The sequence below is a fragment of the Abramis brama genome (genome assembly GCF_963993115.1).
Source record: "Abramis brama genome assembly, chromosome: 17".
NCBI classification, from domain to species: domain Eukaryota; kingdom Metazoa; phylum Chordata; class Actinopteri; order Cypriniformes; family Leuciscidae; genus Abramis; species Abramis brama.
Genome location: NC_139979.1, coordinates 6,306,115 through 6,330,648, shown reverse-complemented (window position 1 = coordinate 6,330,648; position 24,534 = coordinate 6,306,115). Strand labels below are relative to the sequence as shown.

The 24,534-nt window shown below is 37.3% G+C and overlaps 2 protein-coding genes across 2 annotated transcripts in view; one reads left to right on the top strand and one right to left on the bottom strand.

Moving 5' to 3' along the window:
- Positions 1 to 21,810, top strand: part of LOC311066771 (radial spoke head protein 4 homolog A-like) — a 52,443-nt gene extending 30,633 nt beyond the window's left edge. Inside the window, exons 4-5 of the mRNA XM_084088122.1 lie at positions 17,915 to 17,973; positions 18,568 to 21,810. The gene's annotated coding sequence lies outside the window, so the exon portion shown is untranslated. The remainder of the gene's footprint in view (positions 1 to 17,914; positions 17,974 to 18,567) is intronic.
- On the bottom strand, positions 18 to 12,857 carry LOC311067339 (uncharacterized protein). The gene is made up of 2 exons (XM_084089125.1): positions 12,359 to 12,857; positions 18 to 1,107 (listed from the first exon to the last, which is right to left on the bottom strand). The coding sequence occupies exons 1-2, from the start codon at positions 12,686 to 12,688 to the stop codon at positions 934 to 936; spliced, it is 504 nt and encodes a 167-aa protein (XP_083945251.1). The 5' UTR covers positions 12,689 to 12,857; the 3' UTR covers positions 18 to 933.
- Positions 21,811 to 24,534: the final 2,724 nt, after the last annotated feature.

The window sequence follows — 24,534 nt, the reverse complement described above, 5'->3', positions numbered from 1 at the left end:
AGCTCAAAGCAAAAAGAAATTGTGCACTTCGTTTTATTAAAGTTGGATAGCAAACTTTGAGATCAACCTGTGGATGATATCGGTTGCTATTGGAAACCTTTCGCTCGCTCACATGGAGAATAAATGTTGCAAAACAAGTCGTGCAGCTTACAGTATGAGCCAGATATGCACAAGTTCCCTTGGCCTTTGGAAAGTACCTCATGCCAATCTCTCGGTATGATAAAGGGTATGTGATGACGTGGGGCTATTTTAATTCTAAAGGCCAAGGGAACTTTATCAGGATGCATAGTATCCTGGATCCATGTAATAACTGGCCTTTAAAAATAAAAATCTGTCTGTCTCTATGGGAATTTAACATAGGGGTGTTACTTGTTACTTTTATTGTAAAGACTGCCACCCTTGGATTAAAAAAGGTTATAATTGTAATAAGAACAAGAAGTGGAAGAAGAATATAAAACTGAACTAAAGACAGTAGAACATGTAAGTGTGGAAAACTTACTGATTATCTTTGTACTTTCAGATACTTTTTAAAGTTTGATAAAATATGACATCAGACAATGTTAAATTTATTATTAATTACCAAAGTTTTATGATATAACATAAAGATGTTAATGTTAACAAATGTTTTATCTGATGATACATTTACAGTCAAAGCTTTCATTGTTTTAAAAATACAGTAATAAACTTTAAAAAACCATGTGTTTTAATTATGTAAATAATAATAAGGCAGATGAGTTGCATGAAATCTATGAATCATTCCTCACTGGCCCTATAGATGGAGCTCCTTACACATTTGGAGTATTACAGCTCTCATACCAATAACTTGAGCAACACTAACATTTAAAAGCAGACCACCAAATGCCTGTGTATTCAAAAAATGATGTGTTCATGTTTGTATAACTTTCTTTTGTCCTACCATAATATTTCTTACACTTATGGTCTATAGTTTGAAAGGTTTGAAACTGCGATGATAGCAATAATGACATAGATGACAACGATCAACCAGAAGAGGAGGCCAATAGCAACATTGACATGGTTAAGGATGCGAGCCATTCTGGAATTTCTGCTTGCTATTGGTTGGTGTCCAAATGTGTTAGCATCCCGAGTCTGTGAAAGTAAATAACAATAATATTACAAATCTTGATATAGAACCTTTCTTAAATGACATGCATCAAATCAAATTGTCAAAAGTTCTCCACAGGTCAGAATATAAACACAATAAGAAAACACAAAAGCAACTCTAACAGTGAACAACTAAGAATAAAATGTGAAACCAAATATATTACTGAATATTTGATTTAAACTGGCCGTAAAAAAATAATAATCACAAAACATATCACAGATTTTTTAAACATCAGTGATTGGTGTGCATTATAGCATTTCCACTAGATTTTGCTATCTTCAAATCTGTTTTTAAAAGTTTCTACAACTAGATTAACTGGCCAAAATAATAAAATAACTAAAACCAAGATAATAAATATAGCTGCAAGCAGCGATGACAGGCCCAAGCCCCAGTGCCACCGCCCCCCGGTGGTTTTAGTACAACTGTGTATGGTGGGCAATGTGCATTTAAAGTGGGTAAATCTAAAATAACTATGTGAAAAACATTTGAATATCCCACATTTACTGTAGCGAGCTGGTGCAACTATGACCATGAACCACAACAACCACATCCATGAGATCATTTAAATTTAGATTAATTTCATGTCATAATTTTGAGCTGCAAATGATAACTTCACACTCATTTGAAAGTCACCAATTAGTGATGGGCATTCCGGCTCTTTTTCGTGAGCCGGCTCGTTTGACTCACAAATGGCTCTTTAAAAAATATATGTTTTAACTCGCTGAAAGTCCACCGCACAACTGTGCAACGTGAATATTCACATTTTTAATTGTCCATAACAACCCAAAAACTTGTCTGCTTGCCTTGCACATCTAATTAATGGGCAAAGTTATGACTGACTATATTTCTTACTTTATTTTTATTTTATTTTTATGTGGATGTTATTGAGCTTGTAGAAGTTTAGCTCTTGCGTTCTTCTGAACATCTTGCGCTGCAATTGCCCGATGTCATTTCTGAGTCATATCAGACCATAATCTGTCTCTCTTTTAAATGCCTATTCCACGAGTGGTAGGCTAGTCTACGATTGGCTGTTTTAAAATATAGGCTAACTAATATCGAAACAAAATAACAAAATAACCCAGGCAGTCTCATCTACGAGACGTTTAGGCAGCTCCAATACTGACAGCTGGGCTCATAGCTTGCAGGTTTGCTTAGTGGTAAACTTTTTTCATTTGACTGGTTCAACCGCCACCCGCCCGAATTTAATTAAAATATTATTTTTCGTCACGTCATCCGCCCGATTCGCGGTTTATCCGCATCTCCAGTGAGTGTGTGAGTTGGCTCGGCCCTCCCTCATGCAGTTTAATTGGTTAACATCGCGTGTATGATTGACAGGAACAGAATGTGAGGCTGATCAGACAGTCAAAATAAATATGTGTGCGTTTAGGCCTATATAATTTTTTTTTTTTTTTTTGGTCTTTGAATTAGTCAATTATTTTAAATACAATTAAAATTCATTCATTATTTCATTTAATTTCTATAGGCTATATTTTTAAAAATAGAGTCGGCTCTTCAGATATGCGAGCCAGCTCCCGACGTTCACCTCATCTCATTCGCGAACGACCCATCACTATCACCAATGACATAGGTCTTGTAATGATCAGGCAAAACCACACATTAAAGGCTTAAACTCTGAACTATCAAGAGTGTACAATAGACTCTCTCTCTCTCTCTCTCTCTCTCTCTCTCTCTCGCTCTCTCTCTCGCTCTCTCTCTCTCTCTCTCTCTCTCTCTCTCTCTCTCTCTCTAACACACACACATACATGTTGATAAACTTCAACCGCAACTTGATGTCGTTAAAAAAGACATGTCCGAGTGTTCCAACAAAGTTGCTGTTATGGAGGAAACGCTTGACCACATGGAGATCAGGGTTACGGCGCTGGAGTTTGCAAACGAAAGTTAGCGTAAAGAGAACACGGACTTGAAAGAGAAAGCCGATCGTTTGGAGAATCATAGTCGGAAATATAACATCCGTATTCTCGGCTTGGTTCGAGATACCGAGAAGGGGAATCCAACCAGTTTTGTGTCCGCTTTGCTAAATGATCTGTTCAAGGATAAACTCCATCGCGCACCTGAAGTGGAAAATGCCCGCCGCGTTGGACCTGTGGCTAAATCTGGTCAGCGCGCAATGATTGCAAGGATGCACAGGTTGGATACGAGAGATGAGATTCTACGTTTAGCCAAGAAAGAAAAGCTGTTTGAGATTCGTGGAATGAAGCTGCGTATTTTTCCTGACTTCACTGCGGAGACGGCGAAGGCCAGGGCGCGTTTCCGTGAGGTGAGGAACAAGTTGTGGAGCGCAGGAGTGAAACACGGGATCATTCATCCAGCTATTTTGATTTTGACTTTTAATGAAGAGACCATTAAGTTTACTGACCACCTAGCTGCAGATATATTCTACAAGACTGTGGTTGAACCGGAGATGCAAAGTATGAATGAATACTGATGGCCAAGCACAGGAATAGACTTTAAGCATGTAACTTAGTCTACAGACATATTTAAGTCTGATTCTGAAGTTTTAATTATAATGTATATGCTCTCAGGATCTCGGTTTAAATTATATCAGCAGCCATATCACCCTGTAGCCCAAGACTGATTGCCCACTGAAGCTAAGCAGGGCTGAGCCTGGTTAGTACCAGGATGGGAGACCTCCTGAGAAAACCAGGTTGCTGCTGGAAGAGGTGTTAGTGAGGCCAGCAGGGGGTGCTCACCCTGTGGTCTGTGTGGGTCCTAACACCCCAGTGTAGTGATGGGGACACTATACTGTCAAAGAGCACCGTCCTTCGGATGAGACGTTAAACTGAGGTCCTGACTCTCTGTGGTCATTAAAAATCCCAGGATGTCCTTCGAAAAAGAGTAGGGGTGTAACCCCGGCATCCTGGCCAAATTTGCCCCTTGACCTCTGTCCATCATGGCCTCCTAATCATCCCCATATACTGATTGGCTTCATCACTGTCTCCTCTTCACCAATAAGCTGGTGTGTGGTAGGTGTTCTGGCGCAAAATGGCTGCCATCGCATCATCCAGGTGGATGCTGCACATTGATGGTGGTTGAGGAGATTCCCCCCTTCCATGTAAAGCGCTTTGAGTACCTAGAAAAGCGCTATATAAATGTAACGAATTATTATTATAGAAGTTATGTGTAAAATAGTTGGCTTGTCTGAGTTGGTGTAACATCTTATTAGTTGTTGTTGACAAATGTTGGCAAAATGGGGGTGCATCTGTGTGAATGTGTGTGTATGTGTGCCTTTGTGTGTTGTGTGTCTTTTTTGTCTATTTGTTCATTTGATAGCTCTTTACTATGTTTAATCAGAAGTTACTATGTGTGTAAAATAAAAAATGGTGATGGATAAAATACTCTCAAATAAAGGGTTAAAAATAGCTCATTTGAATATTTGTAGTTTGCGAAATAAGATGCAGGATATTATTGGGATTCTGGAAAATAATAATTTGCATATTTTGGCAATATCTGAAACGCATTTAGATGCAACTATAGAGAACTCCCTTTTGCATGTAAATGGATACCTATTATATAGATGTGACAGAAATATAAATGGAGGAGGAGTGGCTTTTTATGTTCAGGATCAAATACCAGTAAAGACTAGACAGGACCTCGGTTGTATTGGGGTTGAAGCGCTGTGGTTGGAAGTGCAGTTACCACACTTAAAGCCTTTTCTAGTTGGTTGCTGCTATAGGCCACCCAATGCACCAATAGTCTGTTTAGATCGAATCTGTTATATGTTGGATATAGTCTGTGATTTAGATATAGATTTATTTTTTAGGTGACCTAAATATTGATTGGAGTTTGAATAATTGCTCATTGAAAAATAAGTTGCAGTCTATAGCCGACACTTGCAATTTGTCACAAGTGGTCACAAAGCCAACAAGATTTTTTTATAATGCTGATGGGACAAAAACGGAAACATGCATAGATTTACTTTTTACTAATGCAACAGATTTGTGTTCAAAAGCAATCTCAATTTGTGTTGGCTTTAGTGATCATAATTTAATCGCAATTAACAGAAAAAACAAAATCCTCAAACTAGGCCAGAAGATAATAATTAAACGGATTTTTAAATATTTCAATGAGGCTAGTTATTGTGCTGATATTATAAATATTGACTGGTCACAAGTATTAAGGGAAGTAGATCCTGATTTGGAGGTTTTTACTAATTTATTAATGCCAATTGTTGATAAACATGCCCCATTAAGACGAATGACAGTAAGAAATATTGCTTCTCCATGGTAATAGATGCTGAACTTAAAGAATATATGAGGAAAAGAGATAAATTAAAGTCAGAGGCAAGCTTATCAGGGGATAATGGATTATGGGAAAGGTACAAGCAATTAAGAAATTTTGTTACAAAATTAAACAGAACAAAAAAGAGGATCTATTATGAATATAAATTTGAGGAAGTAAAATCAGACAGGAATAAATTATGGAATACATTAAACCAATTAACAGGGCGAAGAGATAAATCTGTACCAACATTTTTAGATGTAGGTGATACTTTTTTGACTAAACCTGCTGATATAGCTAATTATTTAGGAGATTACTTCACAAAGAAAGTTCAGAATTTACAAAAAGATATGATTTCACAGGAATACCCTGATTTATCTTTTAAGACAATTAAAGATACAGTCATGCTTAATAAATCATGTACATTTAAATTTGACAGAGTAAGTCTTACTATAGTAGAAAACATATGAAAGTTAATGAAATATAAACCTCCTGGTTTTGATGAACTGGATGTCAAGCTATTAAAAATGGTTGCTGATGTGATTACTATGCCTATATGTTATATTATTAATTTAAGTTTAGAAAAAATTAGTTTTTCCTGCTAACTGGAAAAAAGCTAAAATTGTGCCTCTTCCAAAAAACAAAAAGGAACATTTCTCTGGGAAAAATAGCAGACCTATAAGTATTCTGCCAATTTTGAGTAAGATTACGGAGAAAATAGTTTATGATCAAATTAATTTGTATTTCTCTAAAAATGGGTTGAATTCACTCTATCAACATGCTTATAAGAAAGGGCACTCTACAACGACAGCCTTAGTTCAGATGACGGATGATTGGTTGCATGAAATTGACGACAGAAAATTAGTTGGTACTGTAATGTTAGATCTGAGTGCAGCATTTGATTTAATTGATTATGATCTATTATTGGAAAAATTAAGTTGTTATGGATTTGAAAAGTGTGCAATCCAATGGATCTATAGCTATCTTACTAATAGGGAGTTTAATGTACTGTTTAATGGTGGTTACTCTGAGACAAAGGTTCTGCGTTGTGGGGTGCCTCAAGGGAGTTGCCTTGGGCCACTGTTATTTTCTATTTTTATTAATGATCTGTCTTTTATTTTGGGGTGTGCCACTATTGCCCTATATGCAGATGACTTGACTATTTTTGTGTCTGATTATGACTCTACCAGACTTAATACTGTATTAAATAATGAACTAAAATTAATTGAAAATTGGAACAGAGATAATAAGTTCATTATTAATGTTAATGATGTTGGGATCTAATCATCTTTTAAAAGATTCCCCTGCTCTGAACTTGTCAGTTGGTGGTTTGATCATTGAACAAGTGGCTGTGGCCAAATTGCTCGGCGTGATTGTGGACAGCAGGCTGACCTGGAACGCTCAGATCAAATTAATATTGAATAAAATGGGCAGGAGTATGGCTGTAGTTCGCCATTGCAGAAAATGCATACCGATTCGTATACGGAAAACTTTGGTGGAATCAATTGTTTTGTGTCATCTGGACTATTGTTCCATCATTTGGGCTACAATTACAGAGAATAATTTAAACAGATTACAGATTGCACAAAATAAAGCATCTCGGCTTGTTCTAAACTGTTCTTTCAGAACAAGTATTAGGGACATGCACAATCAGTTAGCATGGCTTCATGTAAGAAGCAGAATTAATTATTCTCTTATTAAATTCTTAAAAAATATAATTATTACAAAAGCACCTGAAATTATTTATAAAAGGTTGACTTTCTTCAGTGACGTTCATACTTATTCCACTCACCAATCAAGTGAAGGGCGTTTCTTGTTACCTGCCTGCCGAACAAATCAACTTCAAAGAACATCGTGTTATAGAGCAATGGTGGCATGGAACTCGCTCCCATTATTTTTGGTCTCAGAGAGTCACAATGTTAGTTTTTCTAAAAGACTGAGACTGTATTTATTTACTTTGGAGTAACTGTAATTATGTAATTAATAATGACTGTATAATGAGCTATGGCAATTGAAATGTGATTTTTATATTTTATATTATACCCAGAGAGTAGTAATATTTTGTACATAGAAGAGCTTATATTGTTATATTGTTATGTTTAGTGTATATGTGTTGTGCTGTGTTGTGAGTGTGTGTGTGTGTGTGTGTGTGTGTGTGTGTGTGTGTGTGTGTGTGTGTGTGTGTGTGTGTGTGTGTGAGAGAGTTAGACGACTTAGACGATGTTGTGTGCACTTCTGTATTTGTCTTCATTGTTGTATAGCTTTGCTGTTAATATTTTGGTAAAAATTGTAAAACCCCAGGAAGAATAGCTGCTGCTTAATGGAGTACCTTAATGGGGATCTAAACAATAAACAATAAACACACACACACACACAAAGAGACAGAATGAGATCAATGGATCAGTTAGATACTGTTTCCCAGTTAGTTGACCTAGATTCAACAACATTTTAAACAAAAAATAAATAAATCTAAACTGTGACAGACAGTAGATTTTGATGATGTCTAATACATATCCAAATGCAAAATGTAATAAAAGCAAGTCATTATCTCTGAAAACATTGCAACATGGTCAACATAGGTCCATTTCAAATGAGTTATCATTTGCAGCTCAAAATTTTGTAAGTCCAGAAGTATTTATCTTAAGGTCTTTTTATATTTATATTAATCTAATTATTACCTAATTATATTACCTAATTACAGATGAAAATTAGCTTGCAGCTATCTCTGGTCTGTGCAACACATTTGTTGTGCAATGTCCCTGTCAAATAAATAAATAAATAAATATAAAACTATGTTGTCAGTGTACTACAAATGAACTAGATCTATGCCTTTATTTTTTTTGATCAAACTGATAGAAAAAGACAAGGCTTAAGAGATTTCTCATCCATTAATGCAGGCAAGAGCACACAGAAATGACTCTAAACAATCAACAGTATAAAGTAGACTGACACACACAGAGGCAGAGTGGGGATATTTTGGGGATATTAATTTAATTTTATCAATCAATAAATTTACACTAGAAACAACCTTGTTGTGTTATTTTGGTTTAATGCTGTGAAGCTGCTTTGATGCAATCTGTATTGTGAAAAGCGCTATATAAATACACTTGACTTGACTTGACATCATAGGATAAATTGGAGACTGATTACCAGTTAACACTTTTCTCAATAACCAGGCTTTTCTCAACCCCGTTTAAAAATAGGCATGGGCTGCCATCAAGTGGTTATACTGTGTAAATTACATTTTATTTTATTTATTTATTTCAACTAGATAGCATGAAATCTGCATATCTTTAACTTGCACATAATACATTATTAAAAAAAAGAATCAAAGGTGTTTTTTTACTTTTTATTTTTATCATTTTATATAGGAATAAATGGTAGGCTATATCATTTATTATTTAGAAGATATGAGAAACTTCCAGTTTCCCTTTTTGTCATTCCTTTAATCCCTTGCCATGTCAACACCGTTTGAGATTTCCAATACCCATTCGCAATTTAGCATCTTCAATATATTGGAATCATGTTGAGAAAGTTTGGTGTGAATCGTATGACATCTATTGGAGCAGGCAGTAGTTAAAATAGAGCCATTTTTTCGCCTTATATTCATTGCCTAGCCACGGCCAAACCATCAGAGATATCAAAAATCTGCTCGCAATTTAGCATTGAACAGAGCATGTGTTTTTCAAACATTCAAGTGTGTGGCCAGCCTAAGGAAAACAATAGGGCCCCTCGCCCCTTGGGGCTTGGGCCCTAAATATACTATTGAGTGAACAATAGCAGATGAGACATTTAAATTAAATCTCCTTAAGGCATTCTGAATCATGAATCATGGAAAATAAAAAACTGGCTTTAATTAATGTTCATGTATCTGTTCTAATGCAAACTAGTGGATATTTAAAGCGTCATTTGAAACTTTCTGAAAACAGTTGTCTTACTGTGATTAATCAGTTGGTGGCATTTGTACCCCTATTCACGTGTGGTGCCTTCACTGCCTTGCCTTAAGTGGGGAATTTACAAAAACACATTTATTTTGGCACAGCTGATGGGCCTACAGACAAAACCCTTTGTGATGACAGGCTGGGCATCAAATCATTATCATACTGTCACTGTCCCTTACTTATTTTCACTGAATATCCAGTTTCACTATGAAATATAAAACATTAAATTGCATGTGTTTTTTATTGTATTTATTTTTTACTTTAACATCCACACATAGCTAAGACCTCAGTCTAACGTCTCATAATCTGAAGGACAGTGTTTTTTACAATGGCATTGCGCCCCCTGGTTGAATCCAGTAGTAACCTCAGTTTTAGTAACGGAGGCTGCAGTTTCAGGACTGCAGTCATAGGACGTCTTTTATTTTATTTTATTTTTACTTATGAGAGAGAAAGGACCTAAGGAGTAAGGACCTCCTGTACATTTACAGCGATTCCAAAGTTGCTTTTGATCCATAGCGAGCCACACCCTTCCTTTAGAAACGATAGTTACTGGAAGCCGTAAAACATCATTTAATGCTATGAATAGGCCTAGATGTAAAAACGTTAACAACATACTAAAAATACAACGTTGAAATTTTAAGCAGAGGTTCAAACAATGTCAGTGGCGGAGACAGGATTTTTTTATAGGGCTGGCCAGGCAAGGGCCAGCAACCAGTCTGGGGTGGCACAGAAATCTTAATTATTTTATCATAAAAAATAATTTGACTATAATTCAATATTTGAATATAATATTGGACTGTTTTAGGGCCTACACAACTGAATACAGTTCATTTGTACTCAATTGTAATTGAGATAGTAGTGAATTAGGAATCATGGAATACTGAGTGAATTTTATATTTTTTATTATTACCCACCACCTCATATTAAAATTAATTAAATAGTAATAAAAGGGCACACACTATAGCTAAAGTTCAACTTGCTCAGTTAGTTCTGGTTCTCAGAATCTCCAATAGCTTGTTCTACATTGTTGCATCTTCATGGATGAGATAACATGCAGATAACTACTAGTCCAAAGATTATTCAACCTTCAGTGCGTTTTATATAATCAATGAACTCTTCAACCAATTCTGAGTTTGTCAAAAAAATGTTTAACTTTCTATATTAGTTGTCAAAATAAGTAATTGCAACAGTTCTATCATACCTAAATGAAAAATGAAAACAAAAGTTCTCTTTTGAATCCCCATGTGCAAGAATGTGAACAACAAGGCGGAAGTCAACAGCACATAATTGCCAGAATGTAATTAGTTTGATTTAAAAGTTATCCATTTTGTTTGTCCTTTACAAATTAACGCAAAATGAATGCGTTATTAATATGAATTATTAATATGATGTGTACTGAGTTTGGTAATTTAATATCACTGTCTTAGTACAGTAAGCCACGTTAAGCGTTTTTCAAGTTAAGCGTTTTAGAATGTCCCCATCCAATCGCACAACAACTATCTGACATGCCGTGTACACCTCAAAACACAAACTTTTGTATATTAAAACTGGCAACGTCCTGGCAAGATCCTTGATTAGTTTACTGGTTTTCGTTGCTAGAGAATGACGTTCTTGCCCGCCAGCCAGTAGCCTACAACTGACGTCACGTGCAAAGTATCAATAGGCTTGTTTGAGATGAGCAAAATATGCGCAGAATCGATCACCGGTGATCAGCGCGAGACACAGATGAAATGTGTCCGAGTGCGGTCCGCCTTGCTCTGATGTCATGCTGACGTACCGGTATGTCAAAAATCTCTCGCAGAAACCTGTCGGATTCTGCAGTCGAGCGCAGTTGCTCTCCACTGACTGCGCTGATCAAAAGCATTATGGGAAACGACTTGCTGACGACACAGCTTGATGTCCATTGGTTTAAACAACCGTGATGTATTGTTCTCTTTTAAAATGTTTGATTTTAAAACTCTGATATCATGTTTTATGTGTATATACATTATGTGGTAATATTCCCAAACTATCTCAGTGCGATCTCTATGGGTTATATGCAATGTAATTTTTATTAAAAAAAAGAAAAAAGAAACAAAAACACATGTCTGTATTAAAGAAAAAAGACTGATAAACATGTATTTGGAATGGAATTAAATAAGTAGGCTACTTTGGGTGTCTTGTTCATTATATTTATTTTCATATAAAAGCAACAGAACTTAAATTACATCCAGTTTATTAGCAACACCATGCACGAGCGTGAATATCGTGAATCCCGCGATATCCATCTTTGATCTCACAGGTGTCATCCATTGCGAGAAGAGAGAACTGTCCGTCTTGCCTGCGCTTTTTTCACTCCTCCCCTCACTGCAGCCGCCTACTCTCGCACACATTTCAGGCGAGGCTAGGCGCATCTCAAACAAGCCTAATATGTCCCACAATGCAGTACGATTGTGACGTCACCACATATCACTCGTGCAACGTAAGCAATGACGTACATTCGAGTGAACGAGACGGAGGGAAGTTAGCGAGTGAAGGGCATGACATTTTTGTACTGGAACGCAGCGTGGCGCTGAGGTGAAGTTGGAGTGTGCGTCTGAAAAGTCTCACGTTTTTTGTGGTCTTAAAGAGACGGTTCAGCGTTTTAAAAAACGCAATTTTTGTCAATAAAAAAGAGACAGAAACAGCAGTTGTGAGAGGGGTGGCCAAGCTTAGACTAAGGGTGGCTAGCTCAATGTTAATTCGAAAGGCAAACTCGGAATGAGATTTGAATTCATCCTTGATCCATGACGTTAAACTATCATTAAAAACACAGGATGTAAACAATAAAGACTTTTTGAAGTATTTTAACACTGAAATATGAACCTTGGTAAATATTCTATAACAATGGCCTCATTATTTTGACTGTCTTGTCTGATTCAGTTTCACTTTGATTCTTTTGAGTTCTACAAACATTTTAATTAAACAATATATGTCCTTATATTATTTTAACAAGTATTTATTTATTTTGAAGAGTAGGCCTATCATTTGTAAATGTGCTAAGCGAGGTGAGACAGGTGTATGAACCAATACTTACTGTGATGGAGTAAACAAGAGCAGCCGATCCCAGAGGTAAGCAGCAGCACAGCAGGGTAAAGATGGAATAGCACAGGTAATCTGGCTCTGGATTGGTCAGTGGAGTGAAGGACACAGTAACTGGAGGCTGCACAGTGACCACAGTCTGCCCTGGATATGGCCCTTGTATGTAGTGGCCAGATGCTGCCGGAGCTCCATAATGCTGCGCAGGTTGACCTGAAATGCTGGAATAACTCTCAGAGGGAGGGAATCCAATGGAGTATTCTGGAGGGTCCTGCTCCAGTGGAAGTAAAGGCTGCTCTGCTTCCATTGGAGACTTTTTGGGATCCATGTTTCTCTTTGATATTTTTCCTGCAGCCCTGAAGGAATAAGAAAGATCTGTACGTCTGTCTCTGGTGTGTAGTCAGGTGAAGATTGATCTGTTATGTGTATCAAGTTTCTCTTCTGGTTAGTAGCTGGGTTGTGTTGTACTGTAAGGGGAGGAGTGAGAGACTTTTGGCACAGATTTCCTGTTTACTGGAACTTTTCTAGTTTGACTGCAGACGCCACTTGGTGGAAAAAACATGTAGCTTCATGAGTTCAGGAAAATGAAATACCAGGAGACACATGGAGATGGTTTAATTATTCCTGAGCATGTTTTTTAAAATTGTTTTTTAAATCTTTCCTTATGTTGTTTCTGGTTCCTCCTGTCAGGTTCCTGTTCATCAAATCCCGATTTGGGTATTTGACTAAAATTTTTACTTATGTTGAAGTTGGTTGATCACTGGGAACTAACAATCTTAGTGGTATTTTTGGTTGTTTGCTTGTCTGACGAAATTCACTTCTCATACATTCTCAGGTAGGTGTAGTTGTTAAACTGTCTGACACATCACTTCCTGCACAAATGTGGTAAAACGTGTTTTGCACATCTTGGTTTATTGGGTTATAGACAAACTCTTCTGCTAAAAATTCAATGGGGGTTTCTAAAAAGATCTTTCATCTTGAAGACACATTAAACACATGCAGTATATGTGGGTAGTACAATTCGAAGAACAGCGTCCTCTCCTGTGACCTTTCCCCATTCGTTCTCAATTACGTTTGGATAGATGGTGACTTACAATATGGACGTATTGACAAAAGTTGAATGTAAACATTAGGTATTTACAGCAACAACAACAAAAAAGTAAAATAAATCAAAATAAATACATTTTAGATCCCTTAACCCTACCCCCAAACATAACCATTTTATAGAGGATATAAAAATAATATGAAATGTAATGGACAGAAATGTCTAAGTAAAATTAAAATTTTAGTAACATTATAAAATTAAAAAATATATTTTGTTTGTTAAAAAATATGCACAGTAATAAAGAAAAACATAACAGACAAGTGTATAAAAACTGTTTTTCATGATCAAATTTAATTGGCCAATCAAAGCTTACATTGTTTTAAACATACCATAATCGGCGTATGTTTTAATGATTCATTGAGCAAATAACATTTCAAATGCAGAGAACCAAATCTATTTGTAATCTGCATCCAAACATGACAGCTCTAATAGCTGTTATATTCCTAATAACCATAACCTGTAAGACAATGAACAAAACAGTGAAAACAAGCCCAATAGCAACGGTGACATGATTCAGGGTGCGTGCCGTTTTGGAGTTCTTCTCTGCTGATGCTTGTTGTCCTGAGATGTTGGCATCTCGAGCCTGTGAAAACAATAGTAAAACATAATGTTAACCTCTTTTCTCATTCTGAATTTCTTTGAGCCAATGGCACAGGGGGGAATTCTCAAATGAGGGAGCAAACTCCACTTTGTGGATGGGTTTTCTTATAGTTCAACATACTGTATAAAGTTTCATCTCAAAGGTGAAATACTATCTACTTTAACAAGCAAACAAAATTATGTTTATTTATTAAAACCAAGTCACAACAACATGATGTCATCAAATGTATACATTTTAAACATTTCATTTTTTTTTATTGGTAATAATGTAATTTAATGTTAATGTCGATGCAAATCCTAAAAGTTGCCAGAAACCTTTCATTTAACTGATCTGAGTGCTCAAAGAAATTGGTTAAGAAATTTTAATTATCCAATAATTTACTCACCCTCAAGCCATCATATGACTTTCTCCTTTCAGCCAAACATAATCAGAGTTTGCATGTTCTTCCTGTGTCTGTGTTGGTTTTCTCCAGGTGATCTGGGTTCCTAAATTAATGCGAAATTGTCTGTGCCTGTGGCCCAAGATGCTGGGATAGGCTCCAGCCTCCCACGGCCCTAATAAGGATAAAGTGGTTTGGATAATGGATGGAGGATTTCTCACTTTCTCATTTTCATTTAGTTAAACTTGATGTAGCCTACTAAAATTGAATAATAACAGCTACATAGGCCTAGACATATTTAAAAACAAACTAATGGGGGAGGTCACGTGATGCGAAGCAGGTAGGAGCGCCTGAACAGGGCTACCCAAATTGATGACATTTTGTGAAATATAAAGACAGCTAACTGCGACTAAACACATGAACCAAAGAGGGTAATATCTCTGCGGCTGCCGGACATCTGGGCAAAGAAGAAGCCGGAAAAATCTCGAGTTTTGCGCCAGAAATCTAAAAAATCTCAGCCGGCTGTGGAGACCGAGGCCTCGGGTAAGAAAAAGATGGCTGACACTGACAGAGACGACAAGCTGGAAAGTTTAGTTGCTAAGATAAGTGATAGTCTGTACGATAAGCTCAGCGCCAGTATGGATACGAAACTTGACAAGATTGTCCAATCTGTCAACACGGCATGCGAGCAAATAACAAATCTGGAGAAAAGAATGGATAATTCTGAACAAACAATCTCCGACACGGAAGATAACAACGCCGAGTTATTAGCAAGATTAGAGAACGTTGAGACCCGCCTGGAAGACGCCATGAGTCAGTTGGAGGATCAGGAGAACCGATGCGCGCGCATATGGGCAGATCCTGTGTGGCAAAAGGGTGGTTGCCATGGTTGCGAGAGAGTGACAGTCGCCTAAGCCAATCCTTTGTTTCGTCCTGAATGGAAATAATGAGCTGTGTTTAATACAGATTAAACGGTCTAGAGTCACTCGATTTTTATACTCTTTTTTTATCAGAGTACTTACATTTTAATTATGCATTGATATATATAAAAAGTTTAAACAAATTTGGAAAAAAGTTTTTTATAACAATCCTACCTACACTACCTTTAACAAAGTGTAGACACGATGTAAGAGATGTGACAGCTACGTATAAATTCTGGATTCACTCTGCACAGGACCGAATATTACATGTTAAAATAGTAAGGCATTTAAAGCAATGTAAAGTGTTGTGGAAATAATTCTATTCGAAAAGTGAGGAGGAAGGAGACAAGTGGAACCTTTGAAAAGTCAAAGTATCAAAATGTTTATTTCTTGCAAGAAATTGGCATTCACATACAGAGAGCATCTGATATGAGAAGGCAAAGGGTCAGTTCCCTCTGCCAAGGTTATATAACGTTACCCCTAACACATCCTGGGTAGGCTGCATCTCGGAGGCTGCATCTGTCTCAAAAGATCGCCTTGTTTACCTTAAAAGGAAACGTCTTTGTTCAAGATCTCTTGTCTAACATAAATTCTATCTAGACAGAACAATACCATGTCTGCTAAAAGTTCCTGTTCTTAGCTGCTGCTCGAATTCACACATTTTGCCTATCTTTAGTTCGATCAAAGCTGCGCACATATTTTTCTCACTTGAAGTACACAAAAGGTCTCAAGGTCACTTGGAGTACACAATGGCTGTTTCTCAATTCCAAGAACGCAGAGAACGGACTTGTGTTCTCGTGGAGACCGGTCTTGCCAAGCTTCCTTGGAAGAACGAACTCGGAACCGGCCGCAATGACTTCTGGGACACCAGGCGAGTACTAGCTCAAGTCTGCATTCGATGCATCCTCAGTATCAAGAACACATCCGGGTTCTTTCATGCGTCCTCTGTACTTGCGTTCTTGAGAATTGGGTCTGAACTTCGACGGTTAATGATGACGTAAAACGAGAACACAAGGACGCAAGATCGCTGAAGAACGCATATTGAGAAACACCCATTGTCTCTTTGCTACTTAGTCTTCTATACATAGTTCCCACATGACGTCACAACATACGGGCATTTGCCGACCCGGCGCCATTTCTGTGGGCATGCTGTGGGCAGAACATTAGACGAAGAAGCTGAAACGAGTTAATTTCGTGATAAAAAGTGAAAATGGTCATCTCCTGCTGGGTCAATGGATGTTCAAATCGTGCCGGAGGTTCAGTTAAATTTGGATTTTACAGTATACCCGTCATTAGACTTCATGAATGTGAGAAGACGAAGCTTTTGTCAGAACAACGATGGAGGTTATGGCTGGCGAGGATAAACAGGAAAGAAACTCCCTCAAAACACGCAATAATTTGTTGTTTTTTATTGCGAGTGTACACAAATATAAGTTAACACTTTGCAGTTTGAATGATGTCCTGTATGTACAAAATGACGAGGTATTAAAAACATACAAAAACAACATTGTTTCCACTGTTTGATCGCGCCCGCGACTCTCTCTCTCTCTCACTCACACACACAGACAGAGACTGACGCACACACACACACATTCCAGCCTTGCAATCTCAGATTATGTCCCTAAAGAACCCGCGTATAAAGTAGTTCCGCATTAACTGTTACATTAATTTGCACGCGAGTTTTATTTATTTTCATACCGTGTATATTCATATTCATGCACATATTTCCAGGCTCGGAATTGCTTACATGTGTTAAAACTCCTAGCCAATACCAGATGGTACACATGGATAATACAGTATCTGAGCCAAAGCTGCAAAATCAGTGCTCAGTTTAGCGCATACGGATCAACACCATTTATGACTGAAATTTTCGCATTGTACCTCTCTCTGTCTTGTGTTAATAGAGTGTCTTTATAATCTCTGTCACTTTGTCTCTTCATGATTTTCGTAACATTATAAATAGGAAGAAATCTTCGAAATTTGCTTGTAAAACCTTGTAAACACAGCAGCTTATGCCCTCAAAGATGGCGTCTCCGGGGAGGTCACGTGACATTAATTGGCCTGTGGGAACTATGTATAACCCAGAACATTTTGTTCCTGCAAGCTTATCTTAACTTATACATTTCTAAAACTTGGTAACATATCTATAATAATGTGCTTTAGCTTATATGATTATATTTCTTTAAATGGTTATGAGTAAATAAATAAATTGTTCTTTTAAAAAAAATAAATGTTCAACATTAATACAAGTTGTTCACACCCAGAAGTAAAAACACATCTAAAAGTAAAAGAACACATCTAAAAGTAAAAGAACACATCTAAATGTAAAATTTCCATTACAAAAGGCAGACTAATTGAAAAATATTCATTGCAAAATATATTTGTTTTTAATTCTATGCCAATTATTGGTAAAACTGTCATCTGATTTTGTAATTGATAAATCTTGCAGTCATCCTAGATCTGTCATTTATCATGTTCATAACATTTAGGCTAGTCATTTGCTGAAAAATAATGTTTCTTCTATTTCTCTCTTTTCCTTGTGTCAACAGGAGCTAACTACAGCCCAAAGGCTCTTTTAAGAGCCTCAGCACTGAGTATCTTTGGCTTTGTAAGTATGTTTTGACTAAGTTAACTATCAGATGCATTATGTGATTAACATATTGTAATGCAGTACTTGCAGCATAACTTTTTTTAGGAGCACTTGTGTGAATCAAGAAACATTTCTGATTATTTTCAGTTGTACACTTCTTTTTCAGGATTCTTTGAATAGAAAGTTCAAAAGAACAGCATTTATCTGAAATAGAAAGCACTACTGTTCAGTCAGTATTTTTTATTTAATTTTTTTTGGTTGTTGAATGAAATTAATACTTTAATTCGGCAAGGATGCATTAAATTGACCTAAAGTGACAGTAAAAACATTTGTAATGTTACAAAAGCTTTCTATTTCAGATTTAAGTTTGAAGGGTCATAATGTTACTCAGTGTACCTTTAACGTAATTGTACAGTCAGGCAATTAATAGAGTTCCCTAACAAGAGATGTGCAATAAAGCTATACTATTTAAACTAACTCGACTGGTAATAACTGCTGTTGCACAAGTTGATTCCTCGTCTGTCTATGAACAAATTTAGATTAAATAAACTCATGACCATTTCTCACACATTTTCTCTGTTTTGTTTTTTTTTCTGTTTTTTTTTTTTTCAGATCAGCCATCAGTGGTTTACCGGTATGGAGGCCAGTCAAGACCAACTGGGATGCTTTTTCATGCTTCATGCTTTTTTTGCGTATTGTCATGATCCCTGCTTTGATTTGTTATGAATTCAGTTCTCTTTTTGCATCCTCCTTTTGATTCTAAACTGAACTCAAATGGCACTGCGAATTGGGTAAGAGACAAACATAAATTACTTAATTGGGGAAATTGAGAGATGAAACCATGCTGATGACCTCTGTCTGTGGTGAAGTAGTGATTTTGACATGTAATTAAATTCGAGGTTCTGTGGGGTGCGGACTGAATCGATTCCATTCCTAGAGCTTCCGGACAAATCTTTGGGGTGCGGACTGATGGGGCAGTGAACCCGAGGTTACCCCGTGAGTCAGTCCTAGAGCTTCTCATGGCCGATTTTAGGGAATCGGTTTTTTTTTTCTTAGGCATGCCGCAAGAACACCAAAGACACAGTGTAATCACCATGGGAAAATCTCAGAGTAAAACTGGGAGTTGTGAAAAATATGATACACCGGTGTATTGCCAGATGAGAAGTTTATCTATGTATTATCTTTTTACTCTTTTAATTCATTTTATAACTGTACTGTACATCTTTTTTAATTGTTTTTATAACTGTTTTAAAGTGCCCCTATTATGCTATTTACTACACCAGGGGTTCCCAAACTTTTCCATGCCAAGGCCCCCCAAATACCACTAGGTTCTGGCCAAGGCCCCCCGTATTGAACCCATCGACAATACTACGGCACGGCACATGTAGAAATAAATAAATAAAACATCTAGGTGAACATCAGATTATGTGATGGTGTTTGATACCAGCCAATCAGAAAGATGAGATGCACCGATTACAATTTTCAAGGCAGATTACGATTTTTCATTGAGTTTGACCTGCCGATACAGATTTAAGCCGATTCTGATTTCATTTTTTCTAACCACTTTACAGCACACACAAATATGTATTTTCTATATATATATATATATACATATAATAAAACACCACTTTTACCCAAACTGGTTAATAAAAACAAGTTTAAATGGATACATTCTCTATAAATATTTTTGTCTTCATTTTCTTTTCTGACATAGCCTACTCCTTGTTAAAACACACTATACATGCAAATTATGTGCATTTTTTTGAGTGAAATCATATTTATTTTGTCCATCAAATGTGTGCTTTCACTTTAACTGAGCGTGAGCAGCGCTACAAAAATAGACTCGGCGTCGAAACCCTCCGCTTCACTGCTGCTCATGCGACGCTCCTGCTTGACGCTCACGCCGGTTTCACACCGCAAGCGTCAGCGGCGCGTGAGCAGCACGTATTTTTTTCGGCGTCCATGTTATTCAATGAGTGCATTCACATCGCACGCAGAAGCGGCGCGGCAGCGCGTAGCAGGAGCAGAGCAGGAACAGCAGTGCAGCGATAGTTTCGGCGCCCAGTCTATTTTTAACGCGCCGCTTACGCTGAATTAAAGTGACACGCATTGATCATGGGCAAAATACACCGCAGTGTTATCCAAAAAGCGCATTGATGATATCTATTGTGTTTTAAACAGTCACTCAAATGACCAACAGCAATTTAAAAAGAAAACAAATGTCCAAAAACAAACTTGTTGCCCGAACAATAAAAACAAAGACGAATCAAAAGTTACATAAATGAAATGATTAATAAAATAAGCTTCTTGACAAGTCTTTTCTCTTAAATGTATTTGAAAACGAAATAAAGCAATGCCAACTTATCCATTATAGAGTACTCTGTCTGTACACAAGCCGCGGTTCAGCCGCGCGTGACAAACGCTGCCAGTGTGAAAGCAAAACGCGCGTGTCCTGCTCCTGCTCACCATACGCACTGCTCCTGCTCTGCTCACGCTCTGCTATCGCGTGCAGTGTGAAACCGGCGTCACGCGCTGCTCCAGCTCGCGGTGTGAATGCACTCACTGAACATGCACGCCGAAAAAAATTCGCGCTGCTCACGCGCCGCTCGCGATCTGAAACGGCCGTAATTCACAAGGTTTCCTACATGTGCGTTCTGTGTGCATGTGTGATGTTGATGTTGAACGATGTTATTCATGCGGCGCCCGAGTGCATTTGAATCGGCATATGTCAGACTGAAAATCACGTGAAAATCGGCCAATTCTTGTCACTAGCCGATCAATCAGATATCAGATAGGCTATGCAACAAATTATTATAATGTTTTTTCATAACAATACTCATATTAGCAAATATTTATTTTTTTAACTTTTTTTAACTTTTTTTTTTTCAACTTGCTGCGGCCCCCCGGCGCCCCCTGGCGGCCCCCACTTTGAAAACCCCTGTACTACACCACTTACCTACAACAGGTTTACGTGCATCAAAGGTAAAAAAAAAAAAAACTTTAATTTTCTCATAACATACATTTGCACATCACCACATTTTTTCAAAGATTCTTAAACGGCTCGTCAGATGAATCAATCTCTCTAAATCACTTCTTTCCACATGCTACTGGCCAGATAGCTCAGTCTGTTGTGATTGGTTTACTGCGTACAGTGTGTGCATATGCTTCAGTTATTGTGTGCGAGAGAGATCTCAGGACTGGTAGGAGCATATTGTGGCGAGCTTTAACGAGAAGCAGTGGGTCCGAAATTTTAGGATGAGCAAGCCAACCTTTGATGTGTCAATGTTTGTCCACATTCCTCTCCTACTACGACACAACGTTTCGACAGGCCATCCGTCCCTTTGCGGATGCGCATCGGGGTTGCTCTTGTCGGAGAATTAGGAGAAGTAGCCTAATGCCTCAGAAAATCCGATCAGCCTGTTTACATGACAGTCGCATTGGCACATATCCGATTTATATCCGATTTATTTCCACATATGAATGAGGCCTGAAACCAATCTCGAAATATCTGAATGCATGTGTTTTTTTTGTTTGTTTCCTGTTTACACTATCATAGAACACATCCGATCCGTGTCACATATGAGCAAAAAATCAGAATTGGGTTTCATTTCACTTGTAAACGAGGCCTTAGAGCTGTTACACACTACATGAAAGGTCATTTTCAAAAATCCATAATAGGGCACTTTAATTTTCCTTGCTTTTATTTTGTGATTATTTCAATTCCTTACTGTGTAAAGCACTTTTAATTGCCAAAGTGTATCACATGCTATATAAATAAAACTGCCTTGCCTAATGTTGCATCACAATAAATAAAATGGATGTAATTGATTGTGAGAGTGAATAAAGAATATGCTGATGTACATGGACTCAAGTCGCTTTTTTGGAATTGATTAAATTCAATAGCATTCATGTAAAATATAAATAATAAAATAGTGTAAAATGGGCATAATACCGTAAAATGAAATTGCGGTAAGGGCATCATACTGTAAAATGAAATTGCGGTAAGGACATCTTACTGTAAAATTAAATTGCGGTAAGGGCATCTTACTGTAAAATTAAATTGCGGTAAGGGCATCTTACTGTAAAGTTAAATTGCAGTAAGGGCATCATACCGTAAAACATTTACAGTAAGCTACTGTAAAGGGGAACTTACGGTAACTTACTGGCAATAGTGCTGCCAGTAAGTTACCGCAAAAATACGATCAAATGTCTAACAGTATGGTTTAAAGACAACCTTAGTTGGGAAGTGTTGTAGAACCAATGTGTCACATGAGCCTTATCAGGGAGGCTTGGTTACAGCAGAGATGTTTCCTTTTTTGTGTTAACGGTTCAGGGTTTTCAAGTTGTTTTTTTTGTTTTTTTGTTGTTGTTTTGTTTTGTTTTGTCTCGTTTTTATATTGCATCACCACCACCAAGGGAAGTATCATTTAACATATGCCACACACTGGTCCGAATATATGACAAACTAATTATATGTTGGCTATGAATGCTGTTAAATTTTGTACATTTAATGTAAAGGGCATCCACCACCCTATAAGGCGCAAGAAAATATTAAGCACTTTAAAAAAAGAAAGAGTACACATTGCATTCTTACAGGAAACGCATCTGGTGGATAAAGAGCATGTCAAGCTAAAAAGGGATTGGGTGGGTCAAGCTCACTACTCATCATTTTCGTCCAACAGTAGAGGGGTAGCTATTCTTATACACAAATCTATTCCATTCGTACTGGGCACTTGCAAAAAAGATTCTGAGGGTAGATATATTTTGCTACACGGTACCATTCATGGTACCCCACTAACTATGATGAATATTTATGCACCCACTCCACCGCTATCGTCATTTTGGACTAGAATTGGATCTGAATTTGCAGTTTAAATGCGGTTAAATTGGACAAGTTATTGGATAGATCACCAACATCCAGCATCATTCAGCATAATTCTGGGGCTATATTACACATGAAGTAAACATATAGGATCTATCTATTTAAGTGACCATGCTCCGGTCTATTTAGATTTTAACATATGTGATACAACAACCAAAGCAACAAAATGGCGGTTTCCATCCTATATTCTAAATGATAAGGAATTTAAGAAAAAGATGGAGGAGGAGCTTGATTTGTATTTTGATAAAAATGACAATGAGGACACAAATCCTGAGTTTTTGTGGGAAGCTGCCAAGGCCTATATTCGGGGATTCACGATTTGTCGCACGATATGTCGCACAAGAAGAAAGAGCTATTGAGGAAACAGACCCAACTGGAAAAGGATTTAAAGACAGCAGAGACAGCTCACAAATCTAATGCTACAAGAGCTAATCTTATTAATGTGCAATCAATAAGAGCAGCTCTCAATTCAGTTATTAATGAAAAAGCCTCCAGGTCATTGTTTTATCAAAAACAACGGTTATATGAATATGGCAACAAACCCAGTAAATATTTGGCTCGTTTGCTTAGCCAGAGGGAAACTAACAATACCATAGGGTCAATTAGAGATTCTAAAGGGATAAGACATTTTGATAGAAACCGTATTAGCTCTGTTTTTGTCTCCTTTTATGTATCTCTATATAAGTCTGAAAATATTAGTCCCAAGGAAGATCTTGAAAAGTACTTCTCACAGATTAAATTACCCACATTAACAGAAGAACAACAGGAGATCCTAGGCAGGCCCATTGATGAAAAGGAAATTTTGAAAGCACTGTCCTTGATGAACAATGGAAAAGCCCCCGGCCCTGATGGGCTCCCTGTAGAATGGTTTAAAGCATTTAAAGAAAAAGATTGTTCCCTATTTATTAAGAACATTTAACTATAGTTTTACCACAACTCAACATTTACCAGAAACAATGACACATGCAAATTTCTGTCTTATCTTAAAAAAGGATAAGGATCCAGAGGACCCAGCGTCCTATAGACCAATCTCACTAATTAATGTTGATGCCAAAATACTAGCAAAAATTTTAAGCCTAAGACTAGAATCTTTGATAAGATTATTAATCAAACGCGATCAATCAGGGTTTATAAAAGGGAGGAACTCGTTTCATAACATACGCAGACTCCTAAACATCATACAATGTGCTAACAATAAAAACATCAAGGGCTTGATAGTGTCCTTTGACTCATTAAAAGCATTGACAGAGTCGAATGGACATATTTATTTTATGCGATGGATAGATTTCAACTGGGCAATAAATTTAAAGATTGGGTAAAACTGTTGTATTCATCCCCTAAAGCAGCTGTGATTACCAACTCTCATTGCTCAAATATCTTTCCTCTGGAGCGTGGTACGCGACAGGGATGCCCTCTGAGTCCTCTCTTGTTCGCGTTAGCCATTGAACCCTTCGCAGAGCTTATCAGAACTTAAAAACAGAAGCAATGCCAATGACAGGCTCGGATCCACCCATGGGATTTCCTTTTCGGTGGGCACCCAAAGAAATAACTTATCTTGGTATAAAAGTGAGCCCTTGTCTAAAAAAATTGTTTAAATTGAATTTAGACCCAGTGCTGGTGCGTATAGGAGAGGACTTAGATAGGTGGAAAACATTACCTGTATCCTGGTTGGGACGTATAAGCATACTCAACATGAA

What these genes read in the sequence shown, in the direction of transcription:
- LOC311067339 (XM_084089125.1), bottom strand. Translation starts at nt 12,688, where the DNA reads ATGGATCCCAAAAAGTCTCCAATGGAAGCAGAGCAGCCTTTACTTCCA. An exon ending in CTCTTGTTTACTCCATCACA is followed by an intron (nt 1,108 to 12,358) that starts GTAAGTATTGGT and finishes TTACTTTCACAG; the next exon opens with ACTCGGGATGCTAACACATT.